The sequence below is a fragment of the Primulina eburnea genome, chromosome 17 (assembly GCF_022965805.1).
Source record: "Primulina eburnea isolate SZY01 chromosome 17, ASM2296580v1, whole genome shotgun sequence".
NCBI classification, from domain to species: domain Eukaryota; kingdom Viridiplantae; phylum Streptophyta; class Magnoliopsida; order Lamiales; family Gesneriaceae; genus Primulina; species Primulina eburnea.
In genome coordinates, this window is record NC_133117.1 from 3,612,358 (window position 1) to 3,626,924 (window position 14,567).

Genomic DNA, 14,567 nt, shown 5'->3' on the forward strand with positions numbered 1-14,567 from the left:
GCAGTATACAAGCCTATCACCTTTGCTGACTTAATGGGAGCAGCTATGAGCGTTGAAACTGACATCAAGCATCGGGATGACGAAAACAAACTCAAACGACCTTTTATGGGTCAGTAACTCCAAGCGGGACAAAAATTCAAGTGTACTAGCTTTTCAGATGACCAATCGAAAAGATCCCCTTCCGCCACCAGCAACAAAAAAATAAAGACATGTCCACGTGCAATTTGCTACACCTTTGCGAGTGATACAAGAAGTCGGGACCTTAGTTTATCGACTGGCCTTGTTTGGAGCAATTATCGACCGTGAAGTGGAATTTGAGATTAATATGGTACCTGGCGCCACAAATATCTCAAAATCACCATACCAAATGAGGGCTCCAACAGAATTGAAAGAACTTAGGAAAAACTCCAAAAATTGTTAGATAAAAAGCAAATATGACTGAGCGCATCTCCGTGTGGAGCTCATGTTCTATTTGTAAAGAAAAAAGACGGAAGCATGAGATTGTGTATTGATTACAGGGAACTGAATAAGATCACAATCAAGAACAAGGGTCAACTTTCAATGATAGATGACCTGTTTGACCAACTCAAATAAGTTGCGGTATTATCCAAGCTCGATTTAAGATCAGGCTACCACCAACTGAAGGTCAAGACATACGATATTTCGAAAAAGACCTTCAAAACAAGGTATGATCACTACGAGTTTAAGGAAATGCCATTCAGATTAACAAACGCTCTGTCAACATTCATGGATCACATGAGCATGTTGTTCAAACTATTTTTTGACAAGTTCGTGGTGGTGTTGATTGACAATATACTTGAATATTCACCAAGTGAGCAAGACAACAAAAAACATTTACGTCTCACCCTCCAGATGCTTAGATAAAAAGATCTGTACATCAAGTTCAAGAAACGTAAATTCTGACTAATAATTAATTATTAGTATATTGTAAAAATAATAAGATGTAATTAATAATTATAAATGTATATTTTTCCAATAAAAACGAAAATGAAAGTCTGAACTGAATGTTACAAAAACCAAAATTCTACTACACTCTCACTTCTTCGGGCTATGGATTCTTCAACTTCTCCTTCGACACTGTATCCTCCGGCGGTGCCGATGGAATTACACTCAAAGAACCGAGAGAAGCTCTTTAATTCATTTGGCGATCATCTCTCCCAGCTCGGTCGCCCGATAAATGGCTTTATCTGTCTCCAGGTATCCATTTTCTATCTCAACTTGTTTATCTTATTCTGTGTATATATTCTGAATTCATGTTATAATCATTTGATTGTGACGGGTTGTGATTTTAAAATTCTGCAGGGTGGCGAAGAGCAGACACGGCATTGCACCGATCATATCGAGCTCTTTAGGTACTTCAATTGCGATCTTTAATAACCAGATTTTCTATGTTATTATAATTTACATCCACGGAGAATGATAGTGGAAAGCCACTATTATTAGCAAAGGGTGAAACTAATATATTGACTTGAAACACAAAAGGGGACGACTTTTCCCCGCTTGTTCACCATCCCCAGCTGCTATAAGTGTGTGTGCATTGAGGTGCATTTGAATGTAATGACTAATGGTGTATTGAATAGAGAATCTTTGTTGGAGTTCAAGTTTGTGGCAACTAAATGCATGAGAACTTTTTGTGGTTTGATGTATTATTTTTTAGCGTCCAAGAAAATTTTTATGATTTGTGGCAGGCTTGGATCAATAAGTTCCCAGCAAGTTCCTTTATAAGATTATATTTGATGATGATAAATAATATGGATAAGTCGGATTTCCACTGTCAGGAAAAAGTTGTACGTGCTCTTTGTACATGTGTGTCGCTTGAAACCTGATCTTTATTGGACTTAGTTGGAAGCTGTTGGGCCAGAGGCTCTCTAACATGAAAGCCAACAAACTGTACAGAATAACAGTGCACTTTTGTTGTATTCCAATCAAGATTGTATCATTCTAAAATCAGAGAATCGCAAATAATCATTTGCTGAGGAATACATATAAAATTTGAATGATTTATTAACTAATTTAATTGAATTATCACTTCCAAAGCGGTGTAGACACTCTCTGTTCTTTTTATAGAGATGAGACGTTCAATCATTGAATTTATTGTGAAAGTCATTTTTGTCAGTGTGAAACGAATACTAATCGGTGGTTCATTGATTACCAGACAGGAAAGTTATTTTGCTTACTTGTTTGGAGTGGTGGAGCCTGGTTTCTATGGAGCTATTGTAAGTTCGTTATAGACCTTTCAAATTTTAGTACGAGGGTTCTAAATTACTGTCACATGATTGTGAAACAGATAAAAAAAATAATTGAATGTCACCATTTTGATAAGCTCCAAACAAGTATATTAACTTGATAATTTTTAGACAGTACCTTTTCCCTCTAATAACATCTGGATGAACATCTATGCATTTGATCTTGTCATTCTTGTTGAGAGATAATAAATGTACCTTATCTTGCACGATGGAAACTTAAGGCTTTACGATTATCATTGTGATTAACTGTATTGTCTGTAAGGTGCCATTTTTGCAGTTGCTTCATGCATTACTATGTTGTATGTTCAAGCATGAAATTAGCTGGATTTCTCGTCTTTTCGAGTGACTTTGCTAAATCTGTTGATGAATTCTCACCTTCATCTCTTAAATATTGTAGTTTGAAATGAGATATGTTCCTAGGCGATAGTTTTTATCTTTTTTGTTTGATGTCAATTGTAAATACATGCTTACTCGAAAAAAATGTAAATGCACACAATCAATTTTGATATATTTTCTAATTTATGAATAGTGTCCTTCGTATTTGTGGACAAGTTGTTAACTAAGATCAGCTGATTTCCCTTTTGTTATTTAAAGGATATGTCTAGTGGGGAATCAATACTGTTTGCTCCAAGATTACCTGCTGATTATGCAGTTTGGTTGGGAGAAATTAAGCCTTTGTCCTACTTCAAGGTGATGGTATTTTCTAAATAGATAAAATAACAGACAATAGAATGTGTGTGCATTGCTTTTGAAATTTTTTCGTTTTCACTTTTCAGGATAAGTACATGGTTCACTTTGTATACTATACAGATGAGATTGCAAAAGTTTTGCAACAGAATCAGGGACCAGGAAAGCCCTTGCTGTATCTCCTCCACGGACTCAATACTGATAGCAACAACTTTTCCAAACCGGCACACTTTGAGGTTTTTTAGAGCACCCACCCCCCCTCCCCCAACCAGTATTTTTTTGCTTCTGATTTCTGAAGGCTTTAACATTTCTGCATTCTGAAACATGAAATTATATATGATGACATTCTAAACAATGTACCGTGTGTTTATAAAATTATTTACGTGTCTAAACTATGACTGTATCGTCTCATGCATGTAAATAGACTTGTACTTATCAGCTTAAAATTATAGTAGATGCATGCTCATGCTGGTAAACACAGAATGTTCTGACAGAGACATGCCAAACACAAAATTGTGTGCTCAAAACATGTGAATATTTCTTCTAAAGATTTCCAGCCCTTTGATTGTAAACGACAGAGCTCAAACAAATGGACATCTTTGTCTCATGTAGTTTTGATAAACTAACTGTTAACTTCTTTATTCCTTATTGATATTTTGGGTAATATTCACTCGCTATTTTAGCAGATATTGGTAACTGCTGACAATCTCAGAATGAACTTTCTATGTTTGATGGTGCTTATGTATAATAATAACCTCTAAAATTAAAGACAGAACTCCAGCTACAGGCTTGTAAAAATATAATCAACTTAAATGATGAACAACATTCAATTCACCCTGAAGACCTACGCATTCCACAAGTGAAATGTATTTAATTTTCCACGTTCCTGTTTCCTAGCAACAGGAGTACTGAACCACTCAGTGAGATCATTAGTTAAGACTAAGAAGCAATATGAGCTTTTAAGACTTAAAAGGTAGCACTCGTCAATTTGACTTCCATGATTGTATTTATGTTGCCTATGCCGAATGACTTAAATCTATAAAATGAACATAACACTACTCTTAACTTTTCTACCTGGGCTAATAATTGCTAGACTAGATAATTTTGTTCATTATCGTAGGATAATAGTTAGTTTTATGCAGCTGATTATTGGACAATAATCTTAGGATGAGAGAAACTGGTAAAAGAAATGTGATTGCTGCCTTTTTTAATCAAGTAAATAAATATAACCACAATTAGAAGTTTCTAGTCCAAAATCAGAGTGTTTGTTGTCATTTTTACTGCATCTCATTTTCTATCTTGGGTTTTCATTTACGAATTGGTATCAAATGCTATATATGCTTACCAATGCTATCAATTAAAACATTGTGTTGCTGGAATTTATAATGAAGTCTCTGTACTATTTATGCTACATATTGCATCACCGTATTCAATTTTGGCTGTTGTTTTCTAGACCAATTCTAAATTCTTAATGTCTAATTTTTCTTAAACACGGTCCTTTTTTCCTCTAGAATGTGAGAATTCTCCTGGGTTAGCATGGTCATGTAATCTTGTTTGATTTTGATGCATTACTAATTTTTTTCCGAGGAAGCTGATTTTTGAATGTTTATTATTTCAGGGTATTGAAAACTTTAAAACAGATCTAAATACTTTGCATCCTATTTTGACTGAATGTCGCGTCTTAAAGACACAACAAGAGATTGCTCTAATCCAGTTCGCCAATGATATAAGCTCTGAAGCTCATGTTGAGGTTAACATTCTCTTTCTTCTGCATATTTTAAATTCTTTTTCCTGTTTTTTTTGAGCTTCTAGTCCCAGACATGCTTTTTTCTTTTTCCTTTTTTTTCTGTTGTAGCAGATACCATGAGTATATTTTCATATGTATTCTAAAATCTGACATCATATTCTATAATTATTTTTGTAGAAATGTTGTGTCGAATTTTTTCTGTCCTCTTGCTTTTCGTATATTGATGATTTTGGGTGAGCGGACCCTTTATAAAACAAAGATTCTTTAGAGTACAAGCAAAAATGAATGACTATTTCATTGAATTTCACATAAAATACACAATACTTTCATTTGGGGCAGGCTTGAAAAATACCTTGGTCCTTTAAGGTACACTAAGATGAATACTCTCATTCCATGACAGAGAAGCACCTTGGCATGTCTCTAGGCGTGAGGGCTTGGCTCGGTATGCCTTGAGCCTTGGTGCAGAACTTGTGAACATTTTATAACTAAGGTAAAGGAAAAAGTGAATCAAAATGTGGTTACCTAGGAGTTAATGACAGAAGCATCAGTGATGATGTGTAGTTAAGAAGGATTGTCCATCAAGTTGTTGTCAGGTGCGCCAAAAAAATTGAGAAATAGAATGCTTCATTTTACAATTGTACGAAGCAGAAAAAAGCTTGAGCCGTGGACTCTTGATTATCATCAAACATTTTGGGTTCGCAATTACATAGTATTAATGATTTATCTGGTACTTATCTAGTTATCCTTAACGAACTGCCTAATATACAATATTGCTATGGATGACTGCAATTGCAAAATGGGATTGTAAGTATTAAATGAGCTTGCAAAAGTAACTTTCTCCTATCTTGTGATAGATGTATTTTTCTTGACAAAAGTACTTGTTTTTCTTTCACTTGAAAATACTAGCGCAATAGATTAAGTTTTTATTACTCTTGATTTTTTTAAATGAATTTTGAGTAGGTTATGAGAAAAACAAAAGTAGGCATGAAAGAGTATCAGCTAGAAAGCTTGTTTCTTCATCACACTTACATGTATGGTGGCTGTAGACATTGTTCGTACACGTGTATATGTGCAACTGGAGATAATAGGTGAGTTTTATCGTATTTTACTATTACGAATATCATGTTTCTTCTTTATTGCTGTAATTTTGGCATATGAGAAAGGAATGATGGATTATGAAGCAGTTCAATAAAAAAAAAAACTAAACGAGCTTCATCTTTAGAAAGGGATGAAAATCAACATAAACGAAGATTTTATAATAAAAGTGCATTAACTCTATATATGAATGGCGAAAAAGGAAACAAAAATATATTTGCTCCTTCTGGGTCTCTTTTCTTGAACAGAAAGGAAAGATTGACCTTTTGTAGGGCACTCTTGCATGACGGAGAAAATGGCAAAGTAGCTAACATGACTCTTTTTTGTCATGAACCTCCAATATTTTTTTTACTACATGACTGAAAACTTGAGCTCCTGTGCATGACGTATGTTGATAGTTGTATTGCTTGTATTTCAGTGCTATTCTCCACTATGGTCATGCAGCAGCTCCAAATGACAGGGTATGCTAAATAGTAGTCCTTGCAGTTAAAGTTTTATGTTTTAGCAAACTGTGTTTTTGTGTACCAGTACTATGACGCTTCTTGTTACTACTTATTCAATTCAAGTTTTTTGACTTTCCCATAAACTTTTGGTTGGGGTTGAAGCAGTTATAAAAAAAAAAGAAGCAAAACCAACACGTTGAGAGGGCACAGTTGCAAGTTAGGTGACCATAGGTTTCATTTCTCGTGTGACTCTGCATGCTACAAAGATATTAGCTGGTGAATAGACAAACCGACAAATTATGAGTGCATCATCGATAATAATCTGCATCACTTGCTATTTAATCTATCTTTCTGTGTTTGGTTAATTGGGTGGGCACCCAAAGCAAGGATCGCATATGAAAGATCATTCACATCATGACCTATGTTCTTCTGTGTATTAAGGATGCTTTGTTTATGATAATTGATGGGAATTCATCGGAACACCATCAGAAAAACCTTTTAGCAATAGTTCCCAGTTGTTCCGTCCTCAGTCTTCCTTATTTTCCTGCATGAGATATTTTGTCGACGAAAAGTATATTATTGTGTAGCGTGGACGTTATGATGCTTCGACAATAATAATATTTTAGTTTCATATGTTGAAATAATTTAAATGATAACACCGTAAGAAGATTGTGTAAACATTTTTTTTTTGTTTTATTCAAGAGAATGGAACATTGCCTTATTTTCTCTCTTAATTTTGAATACATCGATTTCCCAGAAGTGATTTCTTGTATTTGGAGAGGAAAACTGGATTACCTTCAATAATGGAAATTTGAAGTATTTTAACTCGATTACTTTCATGCAGAATTTGGAAGATGGTGATATGGCACTGCTTGACATGGGAGCTGAATATAATTTTTATGGTTCTGATATTACTTGTTCTTTTCCGGTGAGCATGGACATATCTTTATATAATAGACGCATGCATGACTCAAGTTATGTGATTCTCTTGTGATTTATTTTCTAGTTCATGATCTTTCCCATGTTTTTTGTGGTGTGACTTCACATTTGAAAGAATCATTAAACGACTCATACATGAAGACATTAGGCTAAATAGTTAAAAAATAAAGTTCGAAACACTCTTGCCTGATGTGGCCAAGCACAGTTCTTGCTTCTTCCTTTCTAACAAGGTTATTGATTGATTGCCTCTTTTAAAAGCTTAAAATTAAGACCTGTATGTGAAAAATTCCTCTCGTAATTTGGAGGCTGTGAGGCTTAAACTTAAGACCACCTCTCCTGGCCTGTATATGACACCACTAAGGTTGGAGATCAGCATAAATTACAATGGACTAAATGCGTCTTCTGAAAACTAACTCTCTGAGTTGGTACGTTAATTTCTATGAAAAAGGAAAACTTTATAAGAAACTATGCTTTTTTTAGTCAAGATACTCTAATTAGCTGCTTCTGTAGGACATCAAGAAGCTTATTTTGACATTTTTATTAATATACACCATCCTGTTGCCCAAAAGGTCACAATTTACTATATTGTTTACACTCAATAACTGCCATTTGTGAACAACTTGCTAGGGCATCCTTTTATTCTGTCTGGTTCAAGCAATACCTAACTAATTTGATACATCTTTATCTTTGCCTGCTAGAACAGTCAATTATTTATAATTAAATTTTGTGATTAATTTCAGTTTGTGACTATTTATATTCATGGAATGTTACTATACCTTTATATTGATTTGTAAATAGCACAAGAGGTCGTAAATAATTTTTTCTTTGTCTGTACACTTTGAACAATCAGTAGAGGACTTGACCTGCCTATTTACAATGTGCTCTGACCTTGAAATATCAATAACTGTCTTTTGTTGTTAACTGTTTTGGTTTACAACCATGATAGTTTCTTGTTGTCCGTTAGGTGCCAAATGAAAGTGTCTTTAGATTGTGGAGATCATTGTTGTGAGTGTTTGGTCCTGTCTTATAACAACAACAATAAATGTGATTGTGCATGCAGGTCAATGGAAAATTTACAGAGGATCAATCTCTAATATATAACGTGAGTCTTCTGTTATTCATGTTGGAATCGCTAACTTATTGGATTTAATTCTTTGAGAGGCTCATCAACCGCAGCAATTTGTAATGATTTCCATCTTTCCATTCTTGAGTAGTAACCGCACGCTAGGATGTCATTGCAGGAAGACAAGAACATTCTGAAAGTTCACATTGCATTTACTGTACTTATATGAAGTGACTTTCAAAATTCATATCCACTATTATATTACATTGAAGTAGCATAGCTGCCGTTGTTGAATCCAAAAAAGGAATGTTCTCTATGAAAACTCGATCTATGAGGTTTCTAACCCTCTGGCATGGAAATTTTTAACCGAATCATATTATCAATTCTTGGAGTTTAGTGGTTGCAAAAGTAGAAGGTATCATTTGCATCAAAGTTCAAGAGGTCTTTTAGGAGAAAATCTAGTAATCCTTTTCCTCGGAGACCAAAAAGCATGTTAATAAAACTAATCCCTTATAATATGTAATATATATTGCTTCTATATCATTTTGGTTTGCAGGCTGTCCTTCGTGCACATGATGCTGTCATCTCAAATATGCGGCCTGGAGTAAACTGGGTTGACATGCACAAGTAAATACCCACATTTGAATGCTGTAGAGATTTAGTGGCTATTGACTCAAATATAAGCTGTTTTGTATGGCTTAATTCTGTTATTGCTGTTTTTTCAAAGCATCTTGATGAGATGCATAATACTTTTGGCGAGCACATTATATCTTCATAGAAATTATATACAAATCATCAATATAGATTACACAGAAACTGGTGCATCCAACCGATAATATATTTGCATAGATTCATTAATATTTTGTAAGGGACATGTAACTTTTAGAAAGTTGATTCTCTCATCCACCCAAACCTTCTTTCACTCCTGCACGGCGAAGTTGTGGTTATCATTTTATTAGGTTGATCTGAGTAGAAACTGAGGTGAGCGTTATTGCTTCTTCAATCTTGTGTGATTATGTTTATAATATTATAAAAATATTTCTGTCACATTTGTCACAAAATTAAACCACAGTCTTTACTGGTGCTTGCTCACAAAAAACACTATTGTCATCAAACTAGATCATGAACCATTCCGAAACCTAACAACCATTAACCTCCAAAGTCCATCCCAGCTGTCAGCATCATCACCTTCTCCCTTTTCCAATTTCTACTACCACTATTCCCTTTCTCCTTCCTAGTTTGCTTTACCTAATATCCCCCTCACGTCTCTTCTCCAAATTCACACCCTTTATTTTCTAGAAGCACATTCAGGTGCTTCAGTTTTGACCCACTAATCTGGCTGATGGAATTTGGGGGTGGAGACTTAAAGAAAAACTAAGGCTGCGTTTGGTTGGAAGGATAGGATAAACTAATGATTAGTACGTAAATGATAAAGAAAATGATTTTGGTAGGATTGTAATATATGGTGTAAAATAATATTATGTTTGGTAAGATTTTTAAGTGTGGGATAATTTTGAATTTTTGGATGAAAAGACGAAATTGTCCTTCTCCTTCGCGAAGGGAAAATTAGCGACGGATTTTAAAAACCGTCGCTATTAGCGACGATTTTTGATAAACCGTCGGCGATCTTGTTTTGAATTATTTTAGTTACTAAAAAATTTGACATTTAGCGACTGTTTAAAAAAAACCGTCGCTATTTGCGACGGTTTTTTACAAACCGTCGCTAAACAGCTGTCGTTCTTCAGCTGGGCCAGTACTCTGATGTTTTGATTTTGACGTCGTTTGTGAAAGGGTATTATAGGAAAGTGGCGTGTGATAGAGATGAGGACTAATAATAAAGTCATTGGACATGGGTTAAAATTAACCTGCCTTGTCCCACTTTGTCCCTTGCACAAGAGATTGAGTTGGTTTAATTAAATTTGAACCAAGCAGGGGATTAGGCTGGAAAAAATTAGTGAATCACACCTAATCATGCCTACCAAGCACAGCATAAGAGAATTGAGCATAAAATTGTTTTGGTCCCTATTTCTGCCTTTTTTATAACAAGGACGATGAGGTAACAATCCAAGATAAAGGCACGTGCAAACTTAATGAGCGCTAGTTATAATATTAATATCTATAGGAAATAGATTATAACAAATTTAACTTTTTCTCTCATTTGCAGATTGGCTGAAAGAACTATCCTGGAATCATTGAGGAATGGAGACCTCCTATATGGGTAATGCATTTCTTGATTGTTTGCTTTCTTCTTATTGCCATTTGTACGAAATAAACACAGAACTAAACACTTATTCGTGCTATGACTCTCTGATGGTTGAAGTGACATTGATGCTATGAATCATGAGCGTCTGGGTGCTATTTTCATGCCTCATGGCCTAGGGCACCTTTTGGGTATTGATACCCACGACCCTGGGGGTTACCTAAAGGTTAATGTGATTATTTTCTTGTGAGTTTTCTTTCCTTTCAATTTCAGTTAATTTCATTTTTATATTAATGATCTGGTTTTAGGGAGCTGAAAGACCTGAAGAACCTGGACTGAGGGCCTTGCGCACGAGTAGAGAACTTTTGGAGGGAATGGTACACATTTGAACTTATATTTAGTTGAGAAAAATTTAATTTGAAAAAGTGATGGCTCTGTAAGTGTACTGCATTGACCAGTCAGTTTGATGTTAAAATTTTTCGTGTTTTCTGTCTTAAAAACCTGCACAGTGAAAATTATCTATTCTATTTCCATTTTACCTTTTCTTTTGCAATAATGTTAGACTTTGATGTTTCCATACTGTGAGAATTAGTTGTGATAAACTGTATGTCATCTTTTCTCAAACTAAAATTTCAATGTCTTTAAAATTCAATTATCTTTCAAAGAGATGTAATTTGTGTAATCTCTTTGTTGTTAAATTGTTGCAAACTGGACTCCAATGATCCTTTAATATCTGTATCATCTTTTGGTAGACTTGCATGCTGCAAAATCTCTATCTATTCTTGATTTTCTATAACTATTACATGGAATTTTACACAGTCTCTGTGATGGGTCAACTGCAGGTGATAACTGTGGAACCTGGTTGTTATTTCATTAATGCCTTGTTACTTCCTGCAATGGAAAATCCAAAAACATCACAATATTTCAACCAGGAAAAGATCAGCAGATTTATAGATTTTGGTGGGGTTCGAATTGAAAGTGATGTGGTATTTCCTTGACTTGCCTTTCTTTAGCAGAATCGGTATATTTTTTAATCTTATATGTAACATTCTCACTATCTTGAATCTCAAATCTACTAATTTCATAAAGGGGCTTTGCTAGCTTGTACTGATTATATTGACTTCGGTCGATCATGGTTTGGCTTCCTCTTGTTATTTTATCTTGATCTTGAAGTAGAGTTATAATCACTATATTAATGAATTGCTCGGCTGGTTTTACCATTTTTTTATCATCAAAATATCACAATTTTCTTCAAACCTTTTTAATATGACATCAGGTTTTGTGTATTGCTTTGAAATTTTGACCGTATTTTAAAATCTCAACTTCAGAATCTGAGATATGCAACTTACATTTTTAACTCTCGCAACTTACGCAGCAAATACACATTGATATACGTGCAAGTTAACACCATGTCTGCAAATGTGATTGCAAACAGAAGGAAGAAGATAGGGGTCAGCAGGGGTGTCTTTTATGTATACTCATTCTCATGTGCTCTCTTTTGTACGTTTTCAGTATGTTACCTCAGATGGTTGTGTAAACATGACGAAAGTTCCACGTGAGATACAAGAAATTGAAGCTGTAATGGGAGGTGCCCCGTGGTCGATTAAAAAGGCGAGCCTTCCTTCTTCGAATGGAAAAATTTAACCTTGAAATGCTTGGGTTGCTGAAGAGTAGTTATTTCTTATCCTTTGTTGTGTTGAAATCAGTAGTTCCAATATTCATGGTTGGTTAAACAGACGCGATTATAGGACAAAATTAAGGTACTTGTTATGGTTAAATGAATGAATCTCTTTCTGTAGTAGTGTTCTTGCCTTTGGTGGTAGAAGGTGATAATTTTCAGTTTCAGTGGAAGCAAGTCCTAAAATTTTAATGGAAAGCCAACTTTTGGCACCGGTCGTCGGACTTTGGTGTGAAGAACAAGATTTAATAGCACGTTTCAGGACCCTTATGATAGATTATCCCGAAAAGGGTTCTTAAAATCGGATCTGAAACTTCCCTCCTTTGAAGCGTGATTAATGCGTCTTTTCCCTTTTTTCTTGGAAAATGGCTCAGTGGGAGGAGGGAGCGCTTGGGTATGCAAGAAGGGCGCGGATGGTTGATTTCACCCTTCCAATAAGTGCAACGATCGGTTGCTGATCGAATTCTTTTTAGTCGTCAAAGAGCATTATCATCTTGTGTTTTTCAAGTTTTACAATAATTAGATTTTAAAAAATAAGTATTTTATATCTCTCGATTTATTATCTCAAATTTCGTGGTTGCATCCCATTAACCAAGTAGTGTTTATATTATGATAGGTAAACGATTCATGATTTTCTTTTTCTCCTAAATTCGAACGAATGCTACCACTGAGATTGACTACAAGTTAAGATTGCATCCTTTCTTAATAAGAAGACATGAAAATTCAGTCCCACAGTGTGCAGAAATTATGTATAGTGGTCATCGTACATTGAAGTTGTAGTTATTGGACATTTATTACTATATATTAAAATTTTTAAATATAGCATATGATATTATTATAATAAGATGATACATTAATTTCTAGTAGTAGTAAAAGTTAAACTAACGGCCATGATTGTATTAGATTTCTTAAAAATTCATCAAAATGTATTATGGAGAAAAGATTTAAAATAAATTAATAAGATTTAGTTTTAAGGCGATTTAAAAAGTTTTACCGTGTCAAAAGACCCAGACAATTTCTGTTTTGCCTTGAAAATAAAATTCGTTCTACAATTTTCACGTCAAATTTTCATAATGCTTATCCCCAAAGGTACACACGCTTAGGCATGGCAATGGGGCAGGAGCGGGGGCGGGTTCGTCATCCTCATCTCTGTCCCCAAATTTTATCCATATCCTCATATCCGTCCTGATCCCCGTTTTTTTCGGGTTCAGGGAACCCGTCTCGTCTTGTCTCTTTAATATTTTTTAAAATGGGAACGGAGACGAGGATTGGTCCGAACCCGATACCGCGGGGATCAACTTACCATCCTCGCCTCCATCCCCGTTTCAAAAATATTAATGGGGCAAGACGAGAGCATGTCCATATATTTTCTCAAACCAAAAGTTATTATTATCTATTATTATTAGTTATAATATTAATATTAATATTAGTATCAATATGAATAATAATATTATTATTTTATTATTGATATTATTTTTGTGATGGATTCGCTGATGAGGATAGTAATATCATACCCGCTCCGAACTATTTCGAGGACTTCAAAAATCCCCGAACTCGAAAAAATCGAGAATTCCCGTCCTTGTTTCGGGTTTTTCTCGTAGCGTCCCAACTCACAGGAAAGTTATCATACCTACACAAGCTGATAATTTTGCTTTAAAATAGTTAAATTTTAAGAAGCTTTTTGAATGCATTTAATGAATACAATCAAGTCTCATTATCTTTCTTTACACAATAGGTTGTAACAAAATAATTATTGTAAACTTCCTTTTCTTCCTTCATGATCTTCATTCACTTCTTGTGTCACCCCTTTTTGGCTCCGCAATCGTATCAAGCTTGAAACTCTAACCTGTTATATTAACTAGAAATGATTTGGTAAACATATTACGCATATTAAAAAAAAATTACTTAATTAGTCAAAAATATTTTGTTCACCAATTAAAAATTGGATTGATTTTTTCTTTTATGTGAGTTAAGATATACATTAAAAAATTGTAAATTAATGAACAATATTGGTTGTTCTTGTAATAAAAAAGTGACTCATACCAACTTACAAATGTAGTTACTATAATAACCACAATTTTTTATTTTTGTGATCACTCGCAGGCAACCTGCGGTCTCTATCTTTCAGTGTCTATTGGATAAACCTACAAATTAACATAATAATCTGCAAATCACGTTAATTTTGTAAATCATATTAGGGCATCCGCATCCGTCGGAATTAATCCATGTTAATAACTCTCCATCTCATCAAAAATGATGGGGTCCACGAGCCACATATTCATTACATTAACACTTCCCCATTATTAACACACACCCACATTCATTTAATTTCAACTTTCATTATTTATGGGTCCCACTATCCACTTACTCACTTATTTTTTATTTTTAATTATTTCAATATCTTTCTAATATTTTTAAAATTTTACAACAACTATTACTAAAAATAAG

The 14,567-nt window shown here is 34.4% G+C and overlaps 1 protein-coding gene across 2 annotated transcripts; it reads left to right on the forward strand.

Moving 5' to 3' along the window:
• Nucleotides 1-1,009: 1,009 nt before the first annotated feature.
• On the forward strand, nucleotides 1,010-12,331 carry LOC140818444 (uncharacterized). Of its 2 annotated transcripts, none has more exons than XM_073178398.1 (16): nucleotides 1,010-1,218; nucleotides 1,324-1,373; nucleotides 2,177-2,237; nucleotides 2,862-2,957; nucleotides 3,044-3,190; nucleotides 4,573-4,704; nucleotides 5,662-5,789; nucleotides 6,215-6,257; nucleotides 7,084-7,167; nucleotides 8,239-8,280; nucleotides 8,798-8,868; nucleotides 10,406-10,459; nucleotides 10,562-10,667; nucleotides 10,750-10,818; nucleotides 11,284-11,427; nucleotides 11,954-12,331. In XM_073178398.1, the coding sequence occupies exons 1-16, from the start codon at nucleotides 1,072-1,074 to the stop codon at nucleotides 12,083-12,085; spliced, it is 1,506 nt and encodes a 501-aa protein (XP_073034499.1). In that variant the 5' UTR covers nucleotides 1,010-1,071; the 3' UTR covers nucleotides 12,086-12,331. The 2 variants fall into 2 exon arrangements, with proteins under 2 accessions (XP_073034499.1, XP_073034500.1); XM_073178399.1 differs by having other exon boundaries at nucleotides 3,104-3,190.
• The last annotated feature ends 2,236 nt before the right edge of the window (nucleotides 12,332-14,567 follow it).